At 45.8% G+C, this 15707-nt stretch overlaps 1 protein-coding gene across 1 annotated transcript; it reads right to left on the reverse strand.

Moving 5' to 3' along the window:
* Positions 1–12349: 12349 nt before the first annotated feature.
* On the reverse strand, positions 12350–15697 carry LOC119292036 (protein FIZZY-RELATED 2-like). Its single transcript, XM_037570867.1, has 9 exons — positions 15196–15697; positions 14891–15013; positions 14693–14797; positions 13990–14169; positions 13667–13729; positions 13367–13561; positions 12710–12811; positions 12563–12625; positions 12350–12430 (listed from the first exon to the last, which is right to left on the reverse strand). Exons 1-9 carry the CDS (start codon positions 15655–15657, stop codon positions 12350–12352), a joined length of 1374 nt encoding a protein of 457 aa, XP_037426764.1. The 5' UTR covers positions 15658–15697.
* Positions 15698–15707: the final 10 nt, after the last annotated feature.

Genomic DNA, 15707 nt, shown 5'->3' on the forward strand with positions numbered 1-15707 from the left:
CTAAACTGCCAATCCCCATCGCCTGGTTGGTCCACCTACACCCATTACATATCCACCCACATTTTCTTCGTGTTCCTTCCCTGTGGATGTGGGCTTCAACGTTACTCAACACATCCTATGTGGGAAGAAAAGTTAGGCCTCGACGCCACGGCCCTAGCAGTCCAGAGCGAAGAGCAATTGCATATATCCATCCTTTTCTTCTTGTCATCTTGTGATTGTCCTGCCATTCATGATGGTCCGTTTGCTTAGGTTAGTTGTTCAGTGATAAGATGTACTGTTTGCACCGTGCTTGTGTCTCACTGGTATTGAAAGCAGTCTTGACACCGCATGCGTTTCTTGTTGTCGGAACGATGGCTTTGGAACTGTTTGTCGAAAACCATGTTTCATGGCGATGACGGTATAGTTAGTTAGCATGTTTACTAGTGGCCACACACATATATATATAATGAAGGCTCACCACGACGAGAGAGGAGAGTTACAAGAAAGAGGAATCGAACAAAAAAAATTCATCGTACATTTGAACACGTGATTGATAAGACCAATGTACCAGTTCTTCGATTATGTGTCCAAGGGAAAGAGACCATATGAAAACTAATACTACCTCTCTCAGTTTACAGGGCGTGCGCGTACCCCCAGGTCATGAATTTGACTAACCTAATACAAGTCATATATTACAAAAAATATACCAATATAAACTTCAGATGTTCTATTTTCCAAAGGTATAATTTTTTTTGTTATATAGTTTATATTAGGATGATAAAATTGGCAACCTAGGTATACGCGTAGGACTTGTAAACTGAGATGGAGGGAGTAGATTGAGTCGAGCCATTAACGCAACTTGCATTGGTTGTTGGTTGAGTGACAACGCGGTGCGTGCTTTATGGCATACAATTTTAGTTGCCCGAGACATTTTGAAAGATTTGAGTTTATGGCAACAAATGAGGCCCCGAGGTGTCAAGTCAATACTTGGTGTAATACTAGTATTTTCTCGGCCACAGTTAGTCATAACGATTCTTTTGTGATCATGGTGTGTAGTGGCGAAACCACGGTATGGCTGTGTAGTCAACTGACTATACAACTTTTGATCATAACCTTTTACATATACAAGTAAAATTCCATGGATAAATTTAGTAACACTGCAAGACTTAGAGAAGAGTTACAGTTATCATCGCGGGTTTATAGTTCTGGCCACTGACAGTGCAGTTTGTCTTGGTGCAACTAAATAAAGTATGTTTCCTTTCGAATATATATGGCTCGTGCGATGAGCCTCGTGGAGAAGATTTTGTGGATTGGTTTGAGTCATTGGACATTGAAATTGAGGCATTTGGGTATTTATATATGGGGTATTTTAGTTTTCTGCTCTTAGTGGAAAACATAATCTTCCTAGAGGAAGTGTTGATGACATTATCAAGTTTAATGAAATCATCAACTCAAAAAAAAATTAATGAAATCATTAGTGACTTGGCTTTGTTCAAAATTATGAACAAGGGTCCTAGACTTAATAATCTTAGCCAAAGAGTCCTAGACTTGAAGAACTATATGATCCTTTTTCTACGGATAGATGATGTTATCAAAATTATTCTGGGAGATAGGGCACTAGGACCTGATGAATTAACTGGAAAACACTATATTATTATTTCGGTTGTTTTGATGATCTTTCAAAATGATGCAAATAACTAAATTTGAAAATCATGTAGTTTTTGAACCTATGCAAACTTTGAAACACTATATGTTACTCCCATTGTCTCGAAATACAAGGCGTTTTTTGACACGTCTTACATTTTGAGACAGAGGGAGTATTATATATGTGTCCATGAGCAGGTATATAATTATGCAAATGTTTTTTTTTCTTCGACTAAGAGTGGTCTTAATCATATTTAATAAATTGCTTAACTATCGGTGTTATTTGGTCCCCTCGGCCTACTGATGAATGGTACTACTGCAAACTGAATGGTGTCTCAATGTTACACCTAATAATAATAAGTCTCTGAACCAAGTGTGTCACCAGTGTTAGTACTAGTAGTACGTAACAAGGAGAATACTCACCGGTATATAAAGTGCGGCGCAAATCTCGAAGCCGTGGAGGAACAGGGTGCGGTATACCACCAGGGGAGCTTGGCGCCATGCTCAACGTTGTGTGGCTCCTTTTTTCTGCTCCGGTGATAAACCCCCAATGAGAAGCTTTCTTTGTAAGCACAAGCTAATTGTTCCAACTCTCAAGTCTCAACTGCTAATTTTTTTTTTTAGAAAAGGAGGATGACCCCCGGCCTCTGCATCTGGAAGATGCATACGGCCACTTTATTGATTATTCCCGAGGACCTTACAAAGTGTTACAACAATAAGGCTGAATCCACCAACTAGGCAACATATGCCGCTACTCCTATCCATATGATGAAGGGGTGCTAGCTGGGCCCCTACCCAGACCACTCACCTAAACCTAACATCGAAAGCCGGAATCCCTAGCCTAGCCACATACCGGGTCTGGGGCATAAACCGGTCTGACGCACTCACAGGTGTCGTCTCCACCATCTTTCACAGGTCCATCTCCAAGCAGATTGAGGTGCCATCCTTGGCAGGCCCTCCGCCATCAACGCCGCCATGACGCCAAATGACGACCACCACCTACGGTAGAACATCACCAAGCAGATGGAGCGCTAGCACAGGACGAAGATCAGCGGTAGAATAGATAAATCGCCGCACACATTGCCGCCGCCAAACTCCCTCGACGCTACCACTGTTTTTCAGGCAGCGTGGTGTGCTGGTACCGTAGTAGTCCTGCCGTCCTACGTGACGGTGTGACAGGAGGAGCCGCCGATCGGACGCCTCGACGTCCTCCGTGTCCCAACGAAATCCTCGACGTCGAGGGAGTTGAGTGCTCCGTCGGTGCCACGCGCTCGCCGGCCCCGGCTGGACCCTCGCCGTCTTCCTTCAAACCCCCAAACTTTGCTAACCGGACACTCACTGCAGCTCCATCCATCCATCCAGCTCTTATCCATTACTGTCCCAAAGAGTTGGAGGCCAAAAGTCCCCCCCGGTAATTAATCAGCAGATTTTGGACGTGGGCATACGTATTTGTTCTACGCAACTGTTGCGTACAGTAGGAGATCGATCCTCCTCCTACAAATATGTGACGATGACGATGCTTGTAGGCGCAGTACAACTGTTCCAATCCATGGCCGTCCCTGTCGACCGAGCAATCGACTCATTCCCGCGCGAAAGGCGCGTACCGTATGCACACACGCGGGGCCGTACGTACACGTACGAGAGCCTTGCCAGCCAGCTGATTGCAGAGCAGTCAGCCATACCAATTATATACTCCTACTCATCACCTCGCTATACGTACGTGTCGATAATTGTGGCCTTGCTAATCATCACCCATGGACGGAACCCTGCTCCGAATCCGTGACCGCAGGCCGCAGATTGGTGCCGGGCTCCGGCCGGTCGGCAATCTCCGTGGACGATCGACCAGCGGTTGGCAATCATCAGCTTCTTTTGTGTGCTCTGGGTTCTGAACCTGAACCTGCTTCTTTTAAATGACTTGAAATACCACAAAGCACTCGTTTGTGAGAACTGAGAACGGTTACTGCTTGCATGATTTCAGCAATCATACCTGGCTGTTAGCTAGACTGATCGACACGGCAGTCTTTCTATCTGTCCAGCTTTCTACAGAAAAGAAAAAATGTGTTCAGTTCTTCATAATAGATGAGCAAACCACACATATATCAACTTGTCAATTGCATTGTGTAGGAGTATATCAAATTGAATTGTCTAACAGCTAGGCAGCGCAAGTTCTATGCATCAATACGTTATGTTAAAGAATATAGTTGAGAGACTGACCGAAAAGGTCGCTCCATCTGTGTTGCTTTCTGCAGTGACTTTCAGACACCACCTACAGAAAATGTTTCTGGCTGAAGACGTGTTTTGCTTGCTTAGTAGATGAGCAAAGCAGATCACATACGTGCTTGCCAATTGCATTGTATATCATCAACAGCTAGGCAGAGAAAGTTCCATGGATGAATACGTTACGTTAAAGAACAGCTGAGAGGTGCGGCACCTGACCAAAACCCTCACACCGGACGCTAACTGAAGCCGCGCAAATGCCACCACCGCAGGCAGACTCATATATAAATGGCGACACGAGTGGACCGATCTGGTCCGGCCGCCACATCGAATTAGTTAGTGTAGACGCGAACGCCATATTTTGAGAAGCATCAGAAAAGGTGGTAGCTAGACTTTGGAGTTTGGAACAATGGCATTACATTTCGGGTTGCATTTGCACGGCTAGGAAATCGAAAAGGAGCATCATCATATGCACATCATCACACCACACGCTTCTTTTCAAGTGCGGCGGCGTAGCACGTAGGTAGGATGGTAGGACGACCTGATCATGAAGCTTTAGGAAAAGCAGCAGAATGCTTCTGCTGCTTCAAAGTGAAAGCCCAAAGAGAAAATGGAGAGGGACGCGGCGTATTCCGACCTCCATCTCCATTTGGTAGGGCAACTGTGGTTGCTTGCTAGTAGCTCATGATCTGGTGCTACCTAGCTAGATTGATGTGGTACTGCAGGGTTACTTGCAGGTTCCTTGACCGAAATGATCAGATGATCATAGCACGGTAGGAAAGTGTGCTTGCTTGCTTTGACGAACTGCGCCATATACGTTGTCTCGAGTTGACAAATTGCACCATGTCGTGTGCAGTGTGGACTCTAGTATATTGTAGTACAAACTTCATGTGAAAGATTGCGGCGTGCTTCACACGTAGGCATGAAAGATTCCTCGGTTGGCATTGTGTTGCAAGTATGTGTCGACGACGATGAGCAGCAGAAAATGGCGTAGGAGGAAAATGAGTCCTCGGTTGTTGTGTGTGTGTGTGAGAGAGAGGCATTGGTGCCAAATTGCGTAGAAGAAGAGGAAGGAGAAGAAGGGTGCCAAATTGCCAATCCCCATCGCGTGGTTGGTCCACCTACACCCATTATCCACCCACGTTTCCCTGTAGCCGTGGGCTTCAACGTTACTCTGCACACATAAGAAGCAGGCAGGCCTCGACGCTGGTCCAGAGAGAGGAGCAACTGCAGATTATCCACGCTTTTCTTCCTGTCATCTTGTGATTGTCCTGCCGCCGTTCATGATGTTGCAGCTTGCTTTGGTTAGTTGTTCGGTGATATGACGTACCATTCGCGCCAATTGTTGCTTGTGTCTCACTGGTATACAAAAGCAGTCTTGGCACTGCATGAGTTTCTTGGTATGCAACTGTTCATCGATGTTAGAATATAGAGTTGTAATCTCAACCTCCTTCCTTCTCTTGTATTCTACCCAAACTCTTTCTGTCATAACCTTGTACGTCAAGCCAGGCTTCGGCCACGCATCAATATAAACTACCACGCGGCTCCCTCGATGGAGTAGGAACGCTTCATATCTTTCATGGTAATCAGAGCCACCTCTTCTCATACATCTAGCCACAATCCAAAACCCTAGAAACCACACATCATCGTCTCCATGGCTTCCTCCGCCGGCGTCTCCCTCAACCTTGGATCGCCGCCGTCTGAGAAGCTCGCAAGAGGTAATTTCATCCTCTGGAAGACGCAGGTCCTCCCAGCCCTGCGAGGCGCGCAGGTGACGGGGCTCCTGGACAACACCGATGCCGCTCCACCCAAGATGGTGGAGATCACGAAGGCAGACAAGACCACGGCCCTAGAGCCGAATCCCCTATACGGACCTTGGATCGCCAAAGATCAGCAGGTTCTATCATACCTTCTCAATTCCATGTCTCCAGAAATTCTTGCACAAGTTGTTGGGAAAGATTCCACCTTTGAGCTCTGGACGACGGTGACAAATCTCTTCGCCTCACAATCTCAGTCTCGGATTACTAATCTGAGAATCGCCATCACCAATACCAAGAAGGGCTCGATGTCAAGCTCGGCGTATATGGCGAAGATGAAAAGTCTTGGGGATGAATTAGCTGCTGCAGGTCGTCCCGTATCTGATCCGGAGATGGTGGACTATATTCTGGCCGGACTGGACCGCGACTACGACCCCGTGGTGGCGGCGATCGGCGCTGTCAAAAACATCATCACAGCCGACGATCTTTTTGCCCAGATTGCTGCCTTTGATCAAAGGATGGAGATGCTAGGCGACTCATCTTCAGGCGGGTTCTATTCATCCGCTAATGCGGTCCACAGAGGCCGTGGCCAGTCCCGTGGCAGATCTCGCGGGCGTGGAGGAAGAGGCCGTGGCCGTGGTGATCGTGGTGACCGCGGTGACCGACAGTCGTCTTCCTCCAATGGAGGCGGCGGATTCAGAGGCCGTCCTCGACAGCAACAGCAACAGCAGGCTCGTGAGCAACAGCATGACTATCCAGAATGTCAGATATGCTACAGACACCATCCAGGAGGTGCACGAGTTTGCTGGTGGCGTTATGAAGAAAACGACCAGGAAGAAAAGCAAGCGCATGCAGCCTCCTATGGCGTGGACACCAACTGGTACGCCGACAGTGCAGCAACAAACCACATCACAAGTGAACTTGACAAGTTGACGATGCGGGAGAAGTACAATGGAGGCGACCAAATTCGCACGGCAAGCGGTTCTGGTATGGATATCACACACATTGGCAGTTCAATTGTTAAAACCCCCGTGAAAAATTTACACTTGACCAATGTCTTGCATGTTCCTCAAACCTCTAAAAATCTTGTTTCCGTTCATCGATTCACTCTTGATAACAATGTTCTTATTGAGTTCTATCCTTATTTTTTCTTGGTTAAGGACTTGAAAACAAGGAGAGTCATTCTTAGAGGACGGTGCGTGGGAGGACTCTACCCACTCATATCATCATCATCATCATCATCATCTTCATGGTCCAATAAACAAGCAAATATTGTCACCAAGCTATCTACATCAAGGTGGCATAGTCGTTTAGGTCATCCATCTTCAGTCATAGTTAGATATGTTCTTAGCAAAAATAAACTCTCTTATGAGCCTAGTAGTGAGTTAGTTTGTGATCCATGTCAACAAGCAAAAAGTCATCAATTACCTTACCCAATTTCTACTAGTGTGTCTACTGCCCCTTTACAACTTATCTTTTCAGATGTATGGGGGCCAGCTCCTATTTCAGTTGGTAGATTTTCCTATTATGTAAGTTTTATTGATGACTATAGTAAATTTACTTGGATTTATCTGTTGAAAAAGTGATCTGATGTATTCCAAGTTTTCCTCAATTTCCAAAATCTTGTTGAACGCAAACTGAACTCTAAAATCATTGCTATGCAAAGTGACTGGGGTGGTGAGTATGAAAAACTAAATTCTTTCTTTCAAAAGCTTGGCATATCACACCATGTATCTTGTCCTCATGCTCACCAACAAAATGGATCCGCTGAAAGAAAGCACCGTCACATAGTTGATATGGGGCTTGCCTTGTTAGCAAATGCTTCCATGCCGCTTAAATTTTGGGATGAAGCATTCTTAACTGCTACATATCTCATCAACTTGCTTCCAAGTAAAGTTATCAAATTTGAAACACCCATTACACGACTTCTTGGTGTCACACCCAACTATACATCTCTTCGTATTTTTGGTTGTGCCTGTTGGCCCAATCTTAGGCCTTACAACACACGCAAACTCGCTTTCCGCTCAAAACGGTGTGTCTTTTTAGGCTATAGCCCCATGCATAAAGGGGTTAAGTGCCTTGATGTTCCTACTGGTCGGGTGTATATATCCAGAGATGTTGTATTTGATGAGTCCGTGTTTCCCTTTGCATCCCTTCATCCTAATGCTGGTGCACTTCTCCGCAAAGAAATTCTTCTTCTTCCTTCACATCTTCGGTCTTTTGATCATGGGGGCGACAACAATTGTACTAACCAATGTGATGATATTCCTGCTGGTACTAGTCTTTCTCTTATGCCTGTGCAGGTCCCTGGAGAAAACGGTGCTCAAAATGACCAAGATCTCGAAAATATGACTGGTTTTGATCCTATATTTCATGCTGAGGAAGGAGACGAAGCTGGCACAGATGACGAAGAAGATCTGGCGGCGCCTGCCACCCCTGCACGCGCGCAGATCTTGGATCACGCGACCGCATCCGCCTCGGATCAAGCCCCTGATGGCTCCAGTCCTGGATCCAGGGCGGGCCACTCCCGTGCTGCCGCGTCAGCTTCAGGCGGGACCAGCAGCGGGGCCGAATCCCCCTCGCCCCGCGCGCCAGCGTCAGACGGGACCAGCGGCGGGACCAGATCCTCTCCGCATCACGCGCGCCTCCAGTCGCGGTCGGGTGGCGGATCCTCTGCGCCAGTGCCTGCAGGAGGGGCAGCCACACCAGAAGCCACAGGATCCCCTGCGCATATGACGACAAATCAGTCCACTGCATCAGCAAATTCTCCTGGATCTTCTGTGGCAAGTATACCAGCGGTGCAGCGAGAGGTTTCTTCACGTGTTATGACCCGGCTACAGAAAGGTATACGGAATCCTAAAATTAGGAAAGATGGAACTATACCATATGGGATGTTGTGTATTTCAGGAGAACCAACATCGTTGAAGAATGCACTTGATGATCCTAAATGGAAAAAGGCAATGGATGAGGAGTATTCTGCGCTCATGAGGAATAAGACTTGGCATCTTGTACCAAATCAGAGAGGTAAAAATATTATTGATTGCAAATGGGTGTATAGAATTAAGAAGAAGGCAGATGGCTCCATTGACAGATATAAGGCACGTCTAGTTGCAAAGGGCTTTAAGCAACGTTATGGCATTGACTATGAGGACACCTTTAGTCCCGTTGTGAAAGCTGCAACTATCAGACTTGTGTTAGCCATTGCTGTATCCAGAGGATGGAGTTTAAGGCAGCTAGATGTACAGAATGCGTTTCTGCACGGTGTTCTGGAAGAGGAAGTGTTTATGAGACAACCACCTGGGTATGAGAGTAAGAAATTGCCACAATATGTCTGCAAGCTTGATAAAGCACTCTATGGTCTAAAGCAAGCACCCAGAGCATGGTATTCCAGATTGAGCTCACAGTTAAAATATCTTGGCTTTGTTGCTTCCAAGGCTGACACATCCTTGTTTATTTATAACAAGGCAGGAGTAGTCATTTTTGTGCTTATATATGTTGATGATATCATAGTTGCAAGTTCTTCACAAAATGCTACTAATGCTCTTTTGCATGATTTGAGCTCAGAGTTTGCCTTGAAGGACCTAGGTGATTTGCATTTCTTCTTGGGTATTGAAGTCAAGAAAACTCAAGATGGTATTGTGTTAAATCAGAAAAAATATATTCTTGAGCTTCTGTCTCGCATGGGGATGAAAAATTGCAAGCCAATGTCTACACCTTTATCCTCCTCAGAAAGTCTCTCAGCATATGAGGGTGAGCCACTTCAAGAGGAGGAGAGTACAAGGTATAGGAGTACTGTGGGAGCACTACAATATTTAACTCTCACACGTCCAGATATCTCATTTGCTGTCAACAAGGTTTGTCAATATCTTCATGCACCTACTTCTGCACATTGGTCAGCTGTCAAGAGGATTGTGAGATATGTGAAACATACTATGGGAATAGGACTTCATTTCAAACGGTCTAATTCTTCTCTTGTGAGTGCATTCTCTGATGCTGACTGGGCAGGATGTAGTGATGACAGAAGATCAACTGGAGGTTTTGCAGTGTTCTTTGGATCTAATCTTATCTCCTGGAGTGCTAGAAAGCAAGCTACTGTGTCACGCTCAAGTACAGAAGCTGAATACAAGTCTTTGGCTAATGCAACTGCTGAGATCATTTGGGTTGAATCACTTCTTGAGGAATTGGGAATCAAGAAGAATCGTATCTCATGTTTATGGTGTGATAATTTGGGAGCAACATATCTGTCTGCAAATCCAGTGTTCCATGCCAGGACAAAGCACATAGAAATTGATTTTCACTTTGTACGAGAAAGGGTTGCGGCAAGGAAACTTGAGATTCGATTTATTCCTTCTAAGGATCAAGTGGCTGACGGTTTTACAAAAGCACTACCAGCAAGACCATTTGAAGAATTCAAGAGTAATCTTAACTTAGGTTAGTTGAGATTAAGGGAGGGTGTTAGAATATAGAGTTGTAATCTCAACCTCCTTCCTTCTCTTGTATTCTACCCAAACTCTTTCTGTCATAACCTTGTACGTCAAGCCAGGCTTCGGCCACGCATCAATATAAACTACCACGCGGCTCCCTCGATGGAGTAGGAACGCTTCATATCTTTCAATCGAAAACCATGTTTCATGGAGATTGAAGGTACTGCTACAGTTAGTTTGTTTTCAAGTGCCACATATGTTTGATTTGATGAAGGGTCACCACGAAAAGATGGTAGGAGAGTTAAAAGAAAGAGAGGAAAGGAACAGAGTTTCCATCACGCAACTGGTTGGACAACCAGTTCGATTCTCAGTCCAAGGGAAAGAGAAGGTATTTTTCTTCCCCGAACGACGCGGGAGAGCTGCATTGCATCAAATACTCCCTCCGTCCGGAAATACTTGTCATTGAAATGAATGTATCTAGATGTATTTTAATTCTAGATACATCCATTTTCATCCATTTATGTGACAAGTATTTCCGGACGGAGGGAGTAGATTAGATAGAGAGAAGAGCACAACACCAAAGATGTCATCGCCGGTACAACGCCAAAAAGGACCATATGTAAAATACCACATTGAGTCGAGCCATTAACGCGGCTTGCTTTGGTTGTTGGTTGATTGACAAGACAACACGGCTCGTGCTGGTACATGAGTTGCTTCCGTCCTAATCGTGTAAGAAAGAAAGCTAGCAGTCTTGCTGCGTCCCATGAGTGTCTTGCTGACGGGACGACACCATGGTTTCTGTTTTGCAGTTGTTCGTTGAAAACCATGTTTCATGATGGAGTCACGGCGGGTTCAATCAGTAAGCATATTTCAATCGACGAGGTCACATACATAGCCACATACATACTTGATGAATGGTCGCTAGGACAAGAGAGAAGTGTCCCTGTGGGACATGGAGTTTCTTAGCCCGGGCTCAAATGATCCTAGATGAACAGTAAAATCATTAACAACTTTAAAAATTCAAAAACAATTGTGGCAAACATTAAGAAATGCTTCAAGTGCTTGCAAAGTTTCATCACAGAATCACATTTGTGGAAGTCAGGGCAAGAAAAACAAAATCGATGCTTCAAAGATGATACTTTCGAAAGCATTTTCAAGCCCTGATTTTATTACTTTTTTTGCCACGACTTCCACGAATCATGATTCCTTAATGTTTTTCTCTTTTTTTTCGGTTTTGTTGTTCATGCCAGTAGCATTTGAGCTCGAGGTCAGAGTAGGACTTTCGGCCCCTGTGCTACTTCTCCAGTGATCCAATCATGCACCATCTTCCTTTACAATGGCCATGGAGCATCACTGTTAGCTGTGCACTGTGCTGATGTGCTCCAACTTGCGACTAGACCAGGTGGAGAACCTCAGAAAATAGACAGATAGATAGGTACTGGTGTTGACGGGCAGCGGAGGGGACCTTAGCTGCTGCTAACCGGATAACCCCATCTTTCATTTGCCTCTTCAAGAGGGCGAGATGCTGTCACGCACTGTCCGATCGCGACGTCCAACCAAAACCAATCACCCTCACATTCACGGACACAACAGTGACTGCCACCACTAGGCGGTACCTGAAAAAAATCCGCTGATCAACATGCGGATTTTCACCCAGAATGGTAATTTTCACTCACTGAATCCCATCAGAGGACATGGCCAGATTCTGAATTCCTCCACAGGCTTGAATATCACCAGTCAAGTACAGAAACGACACGCCAAAATATTTCTCATCAGTAACCAGTTCCTAAAACAAGAAGAATTTGCGGCCAAAGAACACAACGAATGAAATCAAAAGGGCTTCATGAGTAAGTCAATGCGAAGGAACACTTTGCTTCGCAGGGCAGTTCCAATGGGGAACATAAACGGGAGGAGGGAGTGTGGCTGCCCATGCTTCTCTCGCATGAACATCTCCCGCCTTTGCTCCTACAACAATAGACATGCGCCGCTTCCGGCGCGGGGGCAGGGGATCGGATCCGCGCAAGCCAGCCAGTCAATCGTCCCCTGCCGTGCAATCTCTAAAATGGTGCTGGCTTCGGCGGCAGATGGACCGGAGGAGGTCGTGTGGGAACTGAATGGTGCTGATCACCATCAATACTTGCCGCAATAACCTTACAAGCTCGACGAAATGACTACATTTCGTCGACTCACCGGATGTAGCTCCTAACGAATGATGTCGCTCCAATGCTACTTAGGCTGTCGGAGCTCTGTATAACAGGAAAAGGAAGACGGTTAGACGGATGCCGCCTGAGTGGAATTTGTTTAGACAGGAAAACCATACTTTCAAGATTAAGATGGTACCTGGGACTTGGGAGACGGAAACACGTTCCAGAACCGGAGCGTCTCGTCACCAGCACCAGTAACAATTGTCTGTTGATGTCGATGTTGATAAGAAAAAAAAACAGTGAGAACAAAGTACACTGGACACCTCAAACAGAAGAAGAAAACTAAAAAAAATGTCAGGTCAATAGTAATATAGGGATCAAAGAGAGAGTATTTCACCTGTCCATCAGGGGAGATGGCTAAATATAATACTCTGAATGTATGTCCTGTCAATGTGGCAAGCTACAAATAGAGAGAATGGACACAATTAACAACAATGACAGGCAGTATGGTATAATTGAGCTACACGATAAGCTTGTGGCATACCTTTGACATTGTCGGATACCGCCACACTATTATCTGATTCTGGGAGTATCCATGGGTGCTAACAAGCTCATTCACATTCTTTGACCACACAAGATTACACACCTGTTAAGACATTTAGCATCATCAGTACATGTAAAGATCAGCATGTTTAACTCTACCCCTTCCACAATTCTACATAAGCAATCCCGTGCCTTCAGAACACATGATATCTGTGCAGGTCTCCAACATGAACAACTAAAAGAATCAATTTTGTCTACAGCTACAAAAACATAGCAAGTAAAATGTCCATAGACTGTTTCCAAAAGGAATCCATGATGCCATTTTGATATAAATTTGGTGCTTTCTAGAAGGATGGAACTACAAGGACTTCGGTTGCATTATATTAGAGCTGTATAGGTGATCCAAAACTTCAGTTTTTGTACAACAGAGCTCAGCCAGTCTAGATCTTTTCTAGTTTTTGCAGGAAAACTAGTTGAATTGGTATGGCTGAAGTATTCAGTCAGTAATGGTGCTAAAAGGTTCCAAGAGTTATCTGGCTTAAGGGTAGATATGATTATACTTAAAATTTGGAAGTGCAAATAAGATATCAATTTAATTCAAAAACACAAACAAGGGCTGCATGTAGCTGATAGATAAACTAGATAGCTAGATTATTACCTGACTCCCTGTATCCATGGAACTCAAGTGTGTATTTGTGGTCGTATTCCAAAACCTTATGCATCTATCTGCAGTTCCACCACCAGATGCAAGAAGGCCATGTAGATGAGGTGACCAGGCAATAGCTTTCACAGCTGCTGTGTGCTCAGTATACTTAAGCACTGGCTGTACTGAATGTTGATTCCAAACAAAAAGCTAGTAAAAGAAAGAAAAAAATAGCATGAGCAAAAGAAGACAAGATCTTGAATACCATGTGCCATACACTTTACTGTGACGGAAACTTATGGATATGAATCTTACTTTGTTGTCGTTTCCACCAGATGCAAGCTGGCGGTTATCATAAGACCACTTGAGCCCACAAACCTGAGAAGTTCAGAAATTTGTAAGTAAATTATAAATTATTTGGAATTGCAAAATGGAGGACCAATATGGTGATCCAAACATTGGACAGACCGGTAAAAGATTGTAATGATGTACTCCCTTCGTAAAGAAATATGAGCGTTTAGATCACTAAAGTATAAGAGCGTTTAGATCACTACTTTAGTGATCTAAACGCTCTTATATTTCTTTACGGAGGGAGTACATAACACGCCATATTATATGAATAGTCAGGGGAATATTACCTCAGATTTATGCCCGGTGAGTTTGCTAACATAGTCCTCCGGAGCACGGAGATCATGATGAAGGATGTTCTTATCGCGACTGCCAGAAGAAAGCAATGAAGAGTTCCATGCAAGAGCACCTACTCGCATGCGATGGCTTTCCATGGTTCTCATTCTCTTACAGCGTGTTGCATCCCATATCTAAATAAGATAACATCGAAGATGATAATCAGAAATTCAGAATTTAGACACCCCTGGAATGTCAAATTGTTATACCAATACCAAACATCAACAGGATTACTAAGTTTTACCAACCGAAATATGGGCTAATTTACACATTGATAAAGATGATGTTTACATTATATCAGGTTATCTACAAAACTTTATCGTTTCCCCAATCCGTTGGTGGTATGTGCGCAGCACTGACTTGACGTATTGGTCGTGACTTTTTCTAGCAGAAATTGGTATAACCAAGAAGAAATATTATCATCAACTAAGTAAACCCTGATGAAAGTACCCTGCTGGTGAGCTGTAGTAGTATTGCAAATTTCTGAAACTCTCACAATCTTACTTTGATGTCGTTTCCACAATGCAAGGCTTACTACTGTGTTATTTTGTGTTTGAATTGAAGCTTTCGGCAAAAATGAATTGAAGTATCATCCTAAACTTTAACAGATCCTGAACATGTCATTTGATCAATTTCAGATGGGAGCAAGATGAAAACCTGGACGGTGCCTTGGTTAGTCCCTACAGCCAGGTGGGTGCCACGCTGCGCCCAACTGACGGAACAAACGGTGTCGTCCGCCCCCAAATCGCAGAGCTTGGTGACCTGCGCAGCGATAAACTTGTTTATTATGATCTCTCTCCCTTCAATTCTCAGAAAAGAAATCGTGCGAGGATGACATTGGTTGCGCGCACACACCTTGCTGCTGCATGCATTCCACAGGTAGACGCAATTCCCCAATCCGACCGAGAGGACATTGTGCGAAGACCAATCCACGAGGTTGAGGTAGAAGTCGTCCTGCAATGCGGGCGCATCCAGCACCTGGCAGAAGCAGCAGGCAGGAGAATCACATTCCCGTGAGATTCTCTCTTTGTTAGTTAGGCGTGAAAATTATGAGGAAAAATCGAATCTTTGGCGACCAGAGAGGGAGATAAAGAGGAATTCCCCACACCAAGAAAGCAAATCAAGAAGTGAAATCGGAAGCAAGCAAGGGACCAACCAACCTTGTAGGGCGACCTGGGGATCTTCCTGGGGCCGGAGCCCTTGGGGGTGAAGATGCCGGGGAAGAGCAGGTCCTGGTCGTCCCCGCCGGCGAAGAGCGCGCGCTTGGCGTTGCGCGGCACCTCGGCCTTGAACCGGAATATGTTGCCGCCGGCGGGGGACCCGACGGGGGAGGCCGCGGAGGAGGAGGAGGAGGCCCCGGCGGAGGAGGCGAGGCGGTCGGGCGCGTCGGGCCCGAAGAGCGCCGCGCGGAGGAGCGCGCAGTAGGGCGACGGGGGCGCGGCCGCGGCGGCAGATCCGGAGGAGGAGGGGGCGGGGGCGAGGTCGAAGAGCGCGAGGTTGGATCCGGTGCGGCTGGGGATGAAGCGGTCGCTGTAGACGGTGCGGGAGGCGGGCGTGGGCGGCGCCGAGGAGGCGGACGACGACGCCGGCCCGCGCGGCGGGGCGCCCTCGGAGGACGACATCCAGGAGGGCGCCGTTCCGGAGCCGTGGCGCGAGGCGGGCGTGCTCGACG

This window comes from Triticum dicoccoides, chromosome 4B (assembly GCF_002162155.2).
Source record: "Triticum dicoccoides isolate Atlit2015 ecotype Zavitan chromosome 4B, WEW_v2.0, whole genome shotgun sequence".
NCBI classification, from domain to species: domain Eukaryota; kingdom Viridiplantae; phylum Streptophyta; class Magnoliopsida; order Poales; family Poaceae; genus Triticum; species Triticum dicoccoides.